The sequence below is a fragment of the Platalea leucorodia genome (assembly GCF_965183815.1).
Source record: "Platalea leucorodia genome assembly, chromosome: 9".
NCBI classification, from domain to species: Eukaryota; Metazoa; Chordata; class Aves; order Pelecaniformes; family Threskiornithidae; genus Platalea; species Platalea leucorodia.
The window spans coordinates 31,652,096-31,667,990 of NC_138831.1; the positions used below are offsets into that span (position 1 = coordinate 31,652,096).

At 40.3% G+C, this 15,895-nt stretch overlaps 1 protein-coding gene across 1 annotated transcript; it reads left to right on the forward strand.

The window, feature by feature from the left end:
- Window positions 1–7,702: 7,702 nt before the first annotated feature.
- On the forward strand, window positions 7,703–15,625 carry SKIC8 (SKI8 subunit of superkiller complex). The gene is made up of 11 exons (XM_082322776.1): window positions 7,703–7,790; window positions 7,963–8,063; window positions 8,157–8,184; window positions 8,540–8,645; window positions 9,552–9,724; window positions 10,855–11,003; window positions 11,361–11,454; window positions 12,248–12,341; window positions 12,998–13,090; window positions 13,754–13,832; window positions 15,279–15,625. The coding sequence occupies exons 2-11, from the start codon at window positions 8,052–8,054 to the stop codon at window positions 15,366–15,368; spliced, it is 918 nt and encodes a 305-aa protein (XP_082178902.1). The 5' UTR covers window positions 7,703–7,790; window positions 7,963–8,051; the 3' UTR covers window positions 15,369–15,625.
- The last annotated feature ends 270 nt before the right edge of the window (window positions 15,626–15,895 follow it).

The following is a 15,895-nucleotide window of genomic DNA, read 5'->3' on the forward strand; positions in this document are numbered from 1 at the left end:
GAAATATCCCAGTTATTTTTATGGTGACTCTAGCACTTCAAACAATAAACTGCTACATCTCCACCAGTAACCAGCACATGAACTAAGACTAGTAAATGAGAGCTACTGACTGCACTTCACGAAGTTTGATGGTGCATTGCAAGGGCCTGAAAGGTCACTCTCTTCGTTCCTGACCTCAGAAGTTTTGCGGTCAGTGTGTAATTGTTTTCATGCAGGATCAGCTCCAGCCAAGGTGTCATTACAGAAATGTTGTGCACAACTTCCCTCCATTAGGCAGCATCAAGAGCTGTAGCTAACTGAGTCACAAATACAGCTCAGTACAGCTGCATAAACTCGTTCTCTTTCAAATAAATGCAGAAGGCGCTGACTCCTGTGCAGTGCAAAAGCCACTTCACTAACACTTGTCAAACATCATACAATGAGCACATTTATGGGCTTCTCACCCTTAATACCTCTAAGTCTACTCTTGAGGGCCAAGACACCGCAGGGAAAATTGCACTCTCACTATTTTCAATGCATCCATATCTGGAAGAAAATCTTTTCTCAGGAATTTCCCATCATGGTTTTGGGAACTTGCACATCCCATTGGGAAGGGACACTTGCATTTTAGATGGCATTTCCCAGCCACCAAAAATCAAGAATCTCTTATTAAGAGCACAGGGCTCCAGGTGTCACCTCATAAATTAACTCAAATGTTACAGTTCTCAAAGCATAGGTTTTCTTGTCAGGGGAAACACGCAGAACTGAAGATTTCCTTGGGATCACAGTGTCCAAATTCCAATACAGTGTTTTGTGCTGTTGGCAACAATCCTCCAGTCACAGTGATCGATTTGAAATTCACTGAAATCAGGAGGAGACTTTCCTCGGGTTTTTTTTTTTTTCTTTTTGGTTCTGTGTCTGACTTAGAAAGCTTGAGACCTAGATGATGATTACCTTACGTCCAAAATCTATTATTTCCTCATGCCATGCTTCTGCTCATATCAGTAACACATCTCTAAACATAGGTGGACCAAACCAGTCGAACAACCATCTCATTAGAAGTCAGGATTTTTTTTCAATATATGAAACACCCATCACTGGTACAATGTCAAATGTGAATGAAGTATTTATGATGGGAACTCACAAAAGCAGGGGAAAGTGTACAGTGTGTTGCATGAGGTATTTATGGAACTGATTCAGTAGACACTTGAACATGTGCTCAGGACCTAGTAAAATCTATGAGACATGAACACATGTTCTTGCTGTGCAGAAATAGTATGTTGAATCACCACTGTAAAATGGGCTTTCACAGCCGGCAACTGACACAATGATTTAACAAACTTACATGGTTTGATTCAAGCATCTCATCCAGAGGTAGCTGAATGTAATGTTTCATGATGTGCCATGCTTAGTCCTCCTCCCACTGACTTCCATGTGAGCCAGAGCATGCAGAGCTCTGGCATTTATCCTCCAGCATAGCTCCTCTGTGTAAGGTTAATACCGTCAATTCGATTCACAAGGGTTTGTGAGCCAGACAGGCAAACTGAACAAGAATAAGCCTCTCTCACAAGGAGACAAGAACACGAAAGAGGTTGCCCAGCAAACTCATCAAAGCAAAGAGCATGAATGAGACAGTGTTGATGAAGACAGAAGTGGCATTGAAGGCTGCAATAACAAAGCAGGGCAGTGACATGAAGATAAGTGGCAAAGTAATTGGCTGGTTGAGCCAAGTGTATCCATACAGTCCGCCTGCCAGCAACCCATGCAAATGGATACTAGGCAGTGAAGATCTAAGTGCCTATTTATGTAAATATATTCTAGATGGTGACACAAAAATACATAGGAACAAACACTTACTAAGTACAACTAGAGGTTTCTGAGAGTATCTGAGGTAATTATTACAAACCTTCTTTGCATCTACTGCCAATGAATGAAGCATTTTCTTCCTGAGTTTTCTTACTAATTATTCTCAAAAGCCAGAGTTGTGCCCTCTACATTCGATCCTGTAAAAGTTTTTCGTATCAAAAAGACCCTTGAAGTTACAAAGATGCCACATTGCCACATCAGTTTCTGGCTCCCCACTCCAGCAAAAAATTGGCTAAAAGCCAATTTTAGCAGCTAAGTGACTTGTCAATGTATAAAGAGAATCCCTAAGAAGCATAAAATTAATAGCATTTTACAGTGGAGCAAATAACATATCCAGAGACTGAAACCATGATGCCTTCATTCCATCATTAGTAAATTGTGAACAGCTTGGTCAGGCAGAGAATGTCCCACAGCAGGTGAAAGAAACTCCTTCCTTCCTCCCTGTCTCCCAGTTCAGCAACCTATTCAAACATTTGTCTGCACGGATCAGAAAAAAAAAGATGCTTTCTCTTGTCTTCTTTGCCACCACCCATCATAACTTCACATGACCCAGATGCAAGTAGAAGAACTAGCATTCTGGGTAAAAAAAGTGCCTGGGATCCCTGATGCCTTCATACTCTTGCTTTATGAGTATAGTATCTTGCTTCATACAGGTAGTGACTGCAGATATCCATTCACACTTGAGAACTGAACATCACTTGGGTGATGTTTGGCATAGAAAAGCCTACCCATACGTATGTGTTACAGCATTTTCTTCTGTAGCATCAGGTATGGATACCAAAGTAAAAAGTACACAATCAGGCTTAAAATGGTGTCTTAGATTATGTGATCATTATTTAGTTGCCCACAACTAAACAGCCAATTATTAACTGACAGCCAAAACTGTTTTCCTAGAGCTCAAGTACTTCAATTTTGGTACATAAGGTCGTAGATCAGGTCCTCACTAGCTGTCATGTGTATCTGAAGCCACAATAGCAAGGGACGTACATGAATTTTGGTAAAACACATGAGATTCATCGTACTGGAGAGAAAAGTTTTACTGCTAGATTTGATGTATGCATTGAAACTTTGTGCTTTCTAAAAGCAAGTCCCAACCACATGCATGATGTTTTAAAGGGCCTTATTTCAATCCTGACAAATGAGCACCAGATGTTTCTTTTGTTGTACTTGCATTTTATATAGTCATTCAACATTTCAGGCTCATGTTAAGGTCTTAGAAACTCTCTCTGACCCACCTCTCGCCCCATTAAAAAAAAGAGAAGCTGCGAGAGAGAACAAAATCAAGAATAAAATATAATAATTCTGATTAAATACAGCAAATGAAGGAAGAACTGAAGTCTTTCCATAGGAAGAGAAGATAGGGTGAGAATAAAGTCTGGGTTCAGTTATCACCAAGCACAGACTAATTGTTAGAAAATCTCTCATGAAGAACAATGCTTTTTGCTTTTTTTTGTTTATTTTATTATTCCTTTCAAAACAGTTGTGCTCTGAAAGGTTCCCTTTGACCTATAAATGCCATAAGCAGGAGTTTAAAAGGCTTGTTATTACATCTAATGATTCTGGCTTCTCTGCAAGTGACAATGGGGATGAGGTTGCTTCCATGGAGGACGGAGTCTAGCTTTTAGGATTTGTTTAGTTAACTAACTGTTTTATTTTCTTCTTTTCTTCCTAGAAGCAGCTGTTCATTCACTCCAGTCTCACTGCCCACTTCATCCATTCTGAAGGAACCTCATCCATTCTGAAGGAAAGTGCTCTCCAGGCCAAGCTTTCCTCTGACCAGTACCCCACAAGGACACCTTGGGGTGGAACTGCACAGTGCCAGTCAGAGAAAGATTTGTTCCTGCAAGTGCTAAGTATTATTTTCATTCCTGTTAGGCTTAGTCTCTGGCAGTTTTGATTTTCTTTTCCATTTTTGTCTGTCCCAAGAACTTTTCACTACTTGTTGACTGAATATATTGAAAGGCTTGCCTTCTTCCTAAAGAAGCAATTTAATATTCAAGTGTAAGATTAAAGCAATGTCAATGTGTAGGTACACACTGAGTTAGAGCACATACATACCAAGAGGTTGAGAAAAGGGTTCCATTCCTCGATCTGCCACTGACTAAATTCGTCACCTTGCTTCAGATTTCACCCATCTGTGAAATGGGATAATGATCCTTCCTTAACTCACAGGGCAAGAATGTCATTAATATTTGGACTTGGTTTCAGATTCTTGAAGAAGAGCTTTTCCATTATATCACTTCCCTGTTTTGGCCAGCGCTTGGACTAAAGATATGAGTGTAGTTCCAACTCTCTGTCCTATAAAGTGGGATGGCTGGGTGTGGTGCCATCACCTGGAACATGCAGTGCCTTTACAATGGATGTTGTGAAAAATAAGACAAGAGATTGGTTTAAAGCAAAGCCTTGATCTGAACCTCTGTGAACTTCAGGAGAATTTATACTTGAATCCACATCCCAGTTTAGCTGCTTGGGACCATCAGAGACAAACCTATCAGTGAAAAAGCATATGAACTGGCAAGAAAAGGGAAGAAAGGGGACTGCAGCTGAAAAAGATACAACAAAGAAATAAGCGAGCAAAGGAAAACAAACAAAAGCTGGAAGTTTATAAAATCTGCATGCAAGCAACTGGACTCATTTCAAAAGTGGAACTGTAGACTGCATTAGGATCTGATTTTCCATGTCTCTTGCTTTTGCCTCAACTACCCTGATGCCAGTGCACTACAATGCTGATGGGTGCATTATACATGCTTATACACTGTCTTTCAAGAAAAAGGTATATGTACTGTGTGTAACTGTCTTCCTGGAACATGATGGAGGGGACAGGTATCTGAAATGAATGAGCAAACGGTGCAAATGCCATTCCAATTCACTCCCAGGAACACAGTCCCTTAATGGTTTCCTAGAGGCACATCAGGCAACATAAGCAGAGGATTCTTTGCTCCTGCCACAACAGTTCAGAGTCCCCAGACACAGAAGGACGCGGAATGATTAATGTTTCATTGTGAATGCCAACCCGTTGCTACTGCAAAGAGGTGGAGATTATCTTGCTGCTGCTGCCCCACAACGGGCAGATGGTATAAATCTGCATGCAGACTCCAGGCCCTTTGTTTCTGCAGCGCCTGTGGGTTTCTGTGATTGATCCTACACTGAACCCCAAGATGGAATATCAAACCCCAAATTGATGGATCAGCCCTGAAAGGGACCTATAATTGAATCCAGCCCTCTGCAGGTACAGTTATGTTACACAGTCCCTTTCCTAAACTGACAAGGTCGTTCCATCTTGATAACCACAAGAATACATATTCATATGTTACCCACTTTGGCATACACCACACATAACTTCAAGTACCATTACCATTTTCCTCAAACCCACTAGTAAATGAATTATTTAGTGTGGAGGGGGGAGAGGAGTTGACATATATGACAACATTTGAATGCTGTAGTACCTGCAGAGCTGAAGCTCCCAGTTAATTATCTAGCCTTACTGTTTTATGGAGGTTCATGTGTCTTCAAGACCTTAATAAATCAAGGCTTACTTGGCATTCATCTTCTGTGTAAGGCTGGGCAGGTGTTGAACTGTGAATGCTGATCTGAATTGTGATTCAATAGCTGGCGACAATGGCAATCAGCCTATTATTTTTGAAACTAAGTGTTTTGCTCTCAGTTCATTCTCTGCAACTGAGCTTTGGGCTGGGAAGTGCCTTTTGCGATGTTTGCACCTCAAAGTCTTGACCTAATTCACTTCTATGTGTTAGCACAATATTAGAGTGATCATAATGTTTTTAAATACACCAGGTTTTTCCCTTGTAACGTGGTTTTAAAAACTGGCATTTAAACATATATGCACTCATAAAGTATTATTCTGATTTGGGTTGAAATATCCATACAGATACAAAGTGTGCTAGTGCTCCAGAACAAGAACAAACATATAGAAACGTGCTCTCAGGTACCATTCCAAGGAGGCAGTTTATCTGCAAATCAAACATGTGGCACGCTTTGCTTCAGATTATCCTCTTGATGCACCAAAGCAGCACCTAATCAGCTTTCACTCTAACAAATACAGATTTGTGTCATAAGTGAAGTAGGAAATAACCTGCAATCTCACTCTGCACTCGCAGGAGAAAAATAACAATCTTTTCCCATGAAGGTCTAAGATGTTCCATGTACAAAGTAAATACAAGTGCATAGGAGAACTTTGCATGATTTGAAAACTCTGGAGGGATTAGAAACACTTTGTCTGTCAAAGATGATATTACAGTACTGCAGTACTCTAAACAGAATTGCAAAACCAAATCCTGGTCATTTGAACATAAGGTGAAAGTATTACATTTTAAGTACAAATTTAAATGGAAGAGTTCTTAGGAGAATCCTGGTAAGAAATAGAAATAGAATAATTTCTCTTACTTTTGGAAAATGCTTACCATTGCATCACTACTAACAAGAAAATTAGCGTTTCCGAAATTCAATATATTAAAGCAGTATGCCTTAAAATCCTCTCAAAGCTCAATCTAAATAATCAGAGAACTAAGGATTCTGTAATCATATGTAAGAGTTTTACCCAGATTTTCATTCTTGACTGCAGAACCGTGTTAAGACACATTCAGAATTCCTGTTTGGGTTGTTACTTTGCTTACTGAGACAAGCTCTATTGATCTCAAAGAGCTTTGTGTACACATAAAGACTGATTAAAAGCTGTGAAAGGCCACTGATCCTTCGTCTTTAATTTTAAGCCTCAGGGAATCTGATTTATTCTCCTGAACTTTAATTCTGACATTTTTTCCGCTTCTAACTCAAGCAGAGGCAGCAACTTGAAAAAACTCAGCTTCCAAAAAAGTCATACCTTTTTTTTTTTTTTTTTTTCTGAAACAGATGATTAGTAGGGAAACTTCCTCTCACTCCAATGAAATTAGAGAAGCCTTCTGTGCTGTGGTGGGAGAAATGGGCAGTACTGTTCAACTTTTACTGCAACTCCAGGATTCAGGGAGCCAGCTGTTCATAAGGTGACCCCACAGCCCAGGGTAGGAAGTCAATTTTGTGCTCAGTCTCCCCTGACTGGTCGGCATTCCTCCTCCATGTCTTTGACAAAAGGCAGCCAGCTGCAATTTTCAGCCAGGAGCTTCCAACACTGCTGAGACGGCAGACTTGAAAGCACTCCTCAGTCCTTCGTGTTTTCCACGGTTTACATCATTACTGCCATCGCAACACTGAAGGGTATTACTGTCATTAATATCGTACACAAAAGACGCTGACTGGTTCTGGACAGCTGCAACTACAGTGACTGGTCCCTCGCCCAAGGGGTTCACTGTCTAAGCAAGCGTGACGAGATGCAGGGCTGGGAAGGGGTACGGCTGAACACGGAGCCCGCACCACCAGTCCCACGGGTCTCACCGGCATCCCCTGAAGGAGGAGGCAGGGAGCTGAGCTGCCAGCGCCCCGGCCCTGGCGCTGCCAGGCGGTGGGAAGGGGAGTGTCGGGCAGCCTGGCGGGACAGGCGCTGCCTGCGGACCTGCTGCTGCCAGACGGGCCCGTCAGGGCGGCCCGTGAGGGCCGGAGGGAGCCAGCCCGCGGTATTAACCCCGCTGCCTTCGCCCCCGCGCTGCGCCCGAGCCGCTGAGGACGCAGCCGAGGGCGGGCGGCGGCCCGGCGCTCCCGGCGGCCCGGCGCTCCCGCCGGCGGGCTGTGGCAGCGAGGGACGGGCGGGCGGGGCGCGCGCTGCCGCCGCGGCCGTTGGGGCGAAGGGAGCGGCCTTGGCCACACGGCGGCGGGACAGAGCGCCAGGCCGGGGTCCTCTCTGGTGCTGTGGCGGAGAGAAGGGCGTTGGGGAGAGGCGCTCTGGCCGCGCTCTCGGTGGTAGAAGACGTCATCACAGTGCGACGGCGGCTGTGGTGGTGACAGGGTGGCGGTGGGCAGAAAGCTGTGTGTCCGGCACGGCACGGCACGGCACGGTGAGGGAGAGAGGGCGGGCGGGCGAAGGCGGCCGCGGGCCGAGGGGAGGCCGCGGCGGGGGTGTTGGGCCCTTGCGTGGCGGGCGCTTCTCGCCGTGCGAGCGGAGGGTCGCAAAAAGGCGGGGTTTCCCTCAGGCCTTACTCCTGTGCCTGCCGGGTTTTCTCCTTCCAGAGCAGTGTTTCTGAGGCAGAGTCTTATTGCTGAGCCTAATGGGGTTTCTCCTTCCAGAGCATTCCTGTTAAGATTGCTTCCATAGAAACATGACCACACAGGTAAATAAAGACACAGCGTTAATTAAACTAATCGCTAGCTTGGTATTTTTTTTAGGCTGCTCATACGTAATATTAATTATTTTTTCTTTCTAGTACGGTATTCTCTTCAAGCAAGAGCAAGGTGAGAAAACACTAACATGTATTAAATAATATTGGTCTTCTTGGATGATGTAAAATTGATAACAGCAGATATACTTGTGAGATGACCTGGATTATGTTTATATGAAGTATAAATCTCAATAACTTAAAAATAGTTATGCTGTTTTTTCAACAGTGACCTTGGTGAACAAAATACATCATGTGTTTCGAAACAATGAAAACAGTGACAAGGCTTTCCGAGTACTGATAGGCCTGAAGAGCAAGGGGACTATTGCCAACATTACAATCAGCAATTTTAGCATTACCAAAACTGGTAGTTGTCTTCCATCAAAAGAAACCACTTAATTTTTAATTTCTATGCTTATATTCTCTTTTAGCTCATGATGATGCCATTTGGTCAGTTGCCTGGGGAAAAAATAAAAAAGATGGTTCCGAAACAGTGATCTCTGGTTCTTTGGATGATCTAGTGAAGGTCTGGAAGTGGTAAGTGAAGTGCTCCCTATTAACCAGTTTTAAGCCTTGGACGTAGTCTGTATGGAGATACAGCAGTCTTGAATTTCCATAATCTGCAGGGATGTTAGAAGTTACGTCAGGGAAGGGGTAGCCTGGCACACAGGACTGTTCTCTTGAGCAAGCTTATCTTGATTGGAGCGTGCTTTCTCTTGGAGTGGCAGCATTCTGATGTGCTTTAATTTTCAAAGAACGCAAAGCCTTTTGAAAATGCACGTCAAATTTTACACGTTGTCTGCCAGAGAATAGTACAACTTGATGTATTTCTAAACCAAAGAATTAGAAATGCAACTTTTTATGAGGCAATGCATTGGGAGCATTTGTACTGTGAAAGGAATAATGGGAATAGAGTAAAAGAGGAAATGACATCTTTCTTTTTTTATTAAAAAAAATCCTCGTAATCCTCATACAAGTGACACTGAAGTGTGCTTTTGCAAAGAAATTGTTCTGTCTCTTAGCCAAAGCAGTATTAAGTATGTGCTTAATTTTAATGACGTGAGTAGCTCTGTTGTGGTGACTATAAAAATGCCAGTCATTGCATTTCACGCTGTGATGACAGATTAACAGTCTGCTGTGTAAGTACCCATGTATTGATGTGTAATGGACATTTCAGTGGGATTACTTACAGACTTAAGATGAAATACATGCTTTGCAGAAATATGGTAAACAATTGATTAGTCAGTTCTTTCCCTTAAGCACAGAGAGCAATTTGTGTGTAGCTATCTTCACATTTCGTGAGTGAAGTTGGATTCCCCTTTTGTTGAACAAAATGGAGAAATGTGGGTTGTCTTGTTTGGTTGTTTGTTCTGTTTGAGGTTGGAGATTGGTTAAGTACCCCCAGCTATTAATAACTAGGCTTTTCTTTCCCTTGAACAAAAGGAATGATGAAAAATTGGATCTACAGTGGACTTTGGAGGGTCACCAGCTGGGCGTGGTATCTGTGGATATCAGCCACACAGGCTCCATTGCAGCATCCAGCTCCCTAGATGCCCATATTCGCCTTTGGGATTTAGAAACTGGCAAACAGATCAAGTCAATAGATGCTGGTCCTGGTAAGATACCAGTGTTAAGCTGTCTCTACGTAAGAAGTGTCCTTACTCTAGATAGTGAATACCGTACCGTGTATAATTAGGGTATATGAGATGACTAGTTGTTTTTGGTTTTTTTTTTAAATCTTTGTTTGCAAAAATCTTAGTGATTTTATGAACTCAACATAAAGTAGTATCAGTAGTATCAGACAATTTTACATTTTTTTTTTCACACTACTTATGCTTTCTCAGGTACATTTAGATATGCTTTTTGCTAGAGGCATAAGGCAGAATGGAAACCAGCTTGCTCTTACAGATGTATTGATGAAAGGATATTTAAAAAAATAATTCAAATGCTTATTCAGATTGATTTACAAGGAAAGTCTGAACTTTCTTCGCAAGCACTGCACTGCACTGAATTTGAGCCGTATATGTGATTCTTATTTATGCAGTACACCCAATCCTGAGTGAGCAAGTCAAAACACAGTAAAGCTGAAGTCTGGATCAGTGTTACGTCCTCCAAGTTGGAATTCAGGGCCTAAGATCTTATTCTAAATATTTAATTGGTCCACGGGCAATCCCTAATTTAAGAACAATCTTGCAGTGTTTTAGGTAATTAATATTAAGCTTATAGAAAAAAACTGTGAATTACATTGTGCCAGATAAATACATTGTACTGCTACAAAAAGGTATGGTTTGTTAAATTCTGTTGCAAGGAGTGTTGATGTATGTTACATTAGTATATCTGTGTTTCTCCTGCATCTTCTGTGCTTTGCTAGATACTAGTGTTGCTTTCTTTTACTGGTTTAATATCTTTTGGTACCAGGAGAAAAGTAAGAATTTAGACTTAACTCACACAGTCTTAAATTCTAAATTTATTGTTACAGGAGGGTCTAATAAGCTCAAGGTCTTATTAGAAAATGTAATCTTTCACTAAACAGAAATAAATGGCTCAAGCTATGCTCCATTATTTACATAGAAGGAAGTTAACTTTCATGAACTTCTACACTCTTCTTAAGAATACGTAGGAGAGTTTAGAGTATTAAGAGTAGTTAGGGGGGTTAAATGTCTAAACAGATGCATACAGAACTGACTTTGTTGAATAAGAACTAGAAACAGTATTCAGCTAACTGATTTTTTTCTTTTTAATACAGTTGATGCTTGGTCCCTGGCTTTTTCACCTGATTCCCAGTACCTTGCAACAGGAAGTCATGTGGGAAAAGTAAATATTTTTGGCGTTGAAACCGGAAAGAAAGAATATTCTCTGGACACCAGAGGAAAGTTCATCCTTAGCATTGCATATGTAAGAAGCACAATTGATAATTTCTTCTGTGAAATTGCTATTGCTCTAATATGTTGTAAATCAGATATTTCTATTTCCATCTGTCAGTTTATCTCCAGATAATACTAAATGACAGCCATATTTTAATAGTTCCAAATATAAACTACGTGACATTCTCCCTGTGCATGTATGGCGAATATACTTTGATCTTGCTTTATACACACATTGTGAATAAGTCAGCTGAAGTCTTCAGGATTTTTGGAGCCCAGGTATCTTGCATAGATCGTATTTGTGAAAAGTTGCCAAGAGAATGTCAGGGAGGTACATAGCATAAATACATACAGTTGTTAAATGCATACTTTTTGTGTTTTATTACAGAGTCCAGATGGAAAATACTTAGCCAGTGGAGCGATAGATGGCATTATCAATATTTTTGATATTGCAACTGGAAAACTTCTGCATACGCTAGAAGGTAATGGTTTGTGTATTTGCAATACCCAAGCTCTGGCTTCATTCCTGAACAAAATTAAAGGATATAACGCAAGTCAGAATAAGATACAACAGCCATGGCATAAAGGAGTCGATGTTTCTGTCCATTAGACAGCATTTAGTTATTTAGTGTGCTGTAACTTAAACCACTTAAAATATTAGAGGCGAACTGTAAATTCAGGCTTGCATCATAAGTGCCTATCTCAAATGATACAGTCAGTAATGCTTAAGTAAATTCTTAAGTTGCAGTTCCTTCATGTATTGCAGTGCAGTATAAGGGAATGAAGCTAAGCCAAATGTGTGCTGCCATGCGTATGATTTTTCTTTTTGCTATGGTATCAGTTTTATAGCAATTGTTTCCTGTTTTAAAAAACAACCGAACATTTTATGTTGTAGAAGATGTATGTGCATGTTTCTAACAGATAAATGGGCTTTTAATGTTCATGCAGTTTCTGTCCAGATGTATGGTTAATTAAAAAGATCAACCACTTAAACAATATGAAATCATATTAGAAAATATGACATAATAAAGATCCACAGCTGAAAAAATTAGATACTTTTGCGTTGCAGTGGACATGCCTTAACATTTGAAGTTCAGAATTACTGTCAGTTTCCATTTTATGTTGTGCGAAGAAGCCTGTAGAGGCATAGAGAGAAAGACTCTTCAGAGGTTGCTGTATTTTAACAGGGAATGCTGTTCCGGGGTAGCTTCTTAAGCACTGTCGTTAGTAAGAGGAAAAGCTACATTCTAAGCCATATATAACTTTGAATTTCAGGTCATGCGATGCCTATTCGTTCACTGACATTTTCTCCAGATTCTCAGTTACTTGTAACTGCTTCAGATGACGGCTATATCAAAATCTATGATGTGTAAGTTGTTATTTTGCAAGACATGCTAACAGGAAAATAACTATTCAGAGAGGCTGATACTGTAAAAAAATACTAAACTCTCTGCTCTCTATAATTCCCTTCAGCTTTTGGTGACTTCTTTATATAATAAACAATCTTAAAATATTACACTCTGAGATAGTTTTTAAAAAGTGCATAGGTGGATGACAGCCTTAACTTGAAAACAAATTACTTTCCTCATATTTGCCCTGTAGGCAATAGGCTAATTGTTTTGTATATCTGTCCTGTGTGTTTGTGTTTACCCATCTTAAACATTTTTTCTGTACCCAAGAAATTATGGCCTATTTCTGTTGCATTGTGCAGAACTTGGAAGACCCTGGGGAGGAAAAGGCACTGCTTCAGTGATCTTCGCTCCCCTAAACCTGCATTACTTTGCCTCCTTCGTGGTGAAACTGTTTTGTCCACCAATGTATCTTCGTAGTGACTTCTTTTTATGTTAACCATTTGAAATGGAAAATCAGAATCTGTTGTAACACCAGTTCAGCTTGGATGAACAAATGTCCAGAAGTCACCTTCCATGACCTTGCGTTGAACAATTCCTGACTGCATTAGCTATATTCCTGTTGCTTTTTCCCTGGCATTCACAAACCAAATGTTAAAATTTGTTCTTTCCACAGGCAACATGCAAACTTGGCCGGCACATTAAGTGGTCATGGATCCTGGGTATTAAATGTAGCATTTTGTCCTGATGATACCCATTTTGTTTCCAGGTATTGAGGATTTTTAACTTGTTTATGCTTACTGGAAAAAAAAATGATTTTATATTTACAAGGGGAGATGGATCCTAAAAAGTAAATATGTACAAATTGCAATGGAATCTATAATGGAATAACATACATTGCAATTGAAGACTCAAGAGCCAATCTGTGATGTGATACTAGTTGTAGTGAATAGTATTTTATAGTGTAAGTCAACCCACTGCAGTGTAGTTCCCTACAAGTGAAGAAAATCTAAACTTAAGAGAAGGGCAATTTGATTCTAAATAGCTGAAAAATTGCTGCTGAATTAAAAAGTACAACCTACGGTAGTAGTACCTTAATCTAGTTGAACTTCAGCGTTAACTCTTAAAACAGCTCAGGCAGTTGGGGGACCAAGTATATGTAACAGGAGTTTCTTTATCAAAAGAACTTGCTTCAAAAAATTTTCCGGCTAAAATGGGAGCCTTCATTTTAATCTTGCAGATATCGAAACAGTAAATGTATTTTAAAGGTAACTGGAACCTGGCGGAAGCAGCACTCCTCTGCTACTTCATCCCTGTATTTGATGGGTGAAAGAGGGTTTCTTATGTCTACTGTATGAAATCTTTTAAGCTTTGCACTAAACTGTAGTTAATCTATTAATTTAAACATTGATCAATTCTATTTTTCTTTCAGTTCATCTGATAAAAGTGTAAAAGTTTGGGATGCTGGAACGAGAACCTGTGTTCACACGTTCTTTGACCACCAAGATCAGGTATGTCTGCTATTGCTCTGTCTAGGTCCCTGTGTTCACAGGAGAACTTCCGTTGTGTAGTTGTGCACATTTGTGCTTCAGCTTGGTGCTATAGCTTCGGGGTTGGACTTCAGCTCGCTGTAATGAAATCTTAAAAGTTGTTCATGATTATTTGGCACTTAATATTGAACTAATACTCCAAGTGTGTAGGCTGATCTCTTCCAAGTAATTACATTTTTCAGGTCCAAGTAAGGGTAATCCTGTGGCCAAAAGGCTTCTTACCAGACTGTATTTTTTTTGTCTGTGGTCTTACTTATTTCTATCATCACTTGCGCAGTGTGTGCATATGTAAGGGGGGAAAATACTTACTTAAAAGGATGGAATTATCTAAAAAGATGCTTAAAAGCACCCTTGAAACTTGGGACTTTTCCTTCCTCAAATGTCTGCAATACCTTTTTTTTTTTGCTGAGTGATAGCAACCTGTGAGGGAAGAGGAAGTTGGGCATCTACCAAGTTACTATTTTTCCAAATGTTACGTGTTAAATAGAATGATGCTTTTTTTAATGGATCCTAGAGGAAGATTTAACAGAGGAAATTTTTAGATTTTATTTGGGCTCTTCCTTCTGTAGTACTTTTTTACTGGTAACATTCTCAGTTATCCACAGCTATGGGGGTCTTAGTATTGAAGTACAAAGCAGAACCAGATTCCCAGTGTTGTTTTAGCTGTTGTCTATAATCTCGCAAGTTTGTGGAAGGCAGAGATGTGTCAGCTCTTGGGAAGGCTGGCTTTTAGGTATTCATGCAAAATAGCGTACAAGATTCCCCAAAACATGCTGTTGTCAACACACCCATTCTGCAATCCCCTGTGAGTACCTTGGGTAGCCTTCACTCTTCCTGATGCCATCCTGATGATGGAGATGGGGGTCACTTGAGTTTGTCTAACTGTCACAAGTCAGAGGACCGACCTGAATTTTTCTAAAAGTTTTGCACTGATAAGCAAATGGCTTTCTTAATTAGCCATCTTAATTAGCCATCTTAATTAGATCTTAATGGATCATTCTTCAGTCTGTCATGATGTGTCAATCTGCATGAAAAATACTTTTTGCTTTCCTGAAAGCACTGCAAAATATTCTTTTTCAGCAAGGAAGACAGGATGGGCAAGAGTGAAAGTGTTAGGTTTGATTTATGCAAACTGGGGCAAGCACTTTTCAGCCTTTTTCAAGTATCTTTAGATTGGGTAATCTGTTGTCAGTAGGAGTGGAATGTAAGAACTTGTCAGGCTACTAGATGGCAGTGTCCTTCTCTGGTTCATCAGCTTCATCTGCTGTTGAGGCAGAAGCCATAATTGGACCAGGTGATCTTAAATAATCCTCCCTCTTCTGCTTGTTGTAGTCAATAAATATGACTGTTATGAAGACATTTTCTCTTAGTCTCCTGTTGATAACCTTGCATATGTCCTATTTGCAGGTTTGGGGAGTAAAATACAATGGAAGTGGGTCCAAAATTGTATCTGTTGGAGATGACCAAGAAATTCATATTTATGACTGTCCAATTTAAATGTCTTGACTCAGACCCTTTAACTCTTGTGGCAGTTTTCAGGAATACTACTGTCCTTCTATGTAATTTTTTAGTATGATAAAAGCATTTTAGTAATGCTGATCTGCAAAACCAATGTTTATATGTAATTTTGATTTTGTTTAGCGGGAGAGAAAGCTGTACTTTTTTTTAAATAAAAGCTACAGATGCAAGTAACTTGTGTCTAGTCCTTGGAAAAATGTATTTTTGGAAATATGTAGTCATGGGTGAAGTAACTGCTCAGTTAATCTCCCCTGCCTTTATACATAAATAGACTGGGGCTGGAAAGCATCAACCAAGTCTCACAGCAGCTTATTTTAGCAAAAGGAAAAGTGACTAAGGCTATGTGTTGTATGCATGGGAAATGATAGCCTGCACTCATCTTGATGTTGTCCTAGTGAATGCAATAGGGTCACTTAAGTTGAACACCTGTTCCAGCAATTGTATGGTGACATGTAGCTCAATCATCACTAAAGGGTACTAGTTGTTTCCAACCCTGACTTAATACA

What these genes read in the sequence shown, in the direction of transcription:
- SKIC8 (XM_082322776.1), top strand. An exon ending in TCTCTTCAAGCAAGAGCAAG is followed by an intron (nt 8,185 to 8,539) that starts GTGAGAAAACAC and finishes ATTCTCTTTTAG; the next exon opens with CTCATGATGATGCCATTTGG. An exon ending in CTAGTGAAGGTCTGGAAGTG is followed by an intron (nt 8,646 to 9,551) that starts GTAAGTGAAGTG and finishes CTTGAACAAAAG; the next exon opens with GAATGATGAAAAATTGGATC.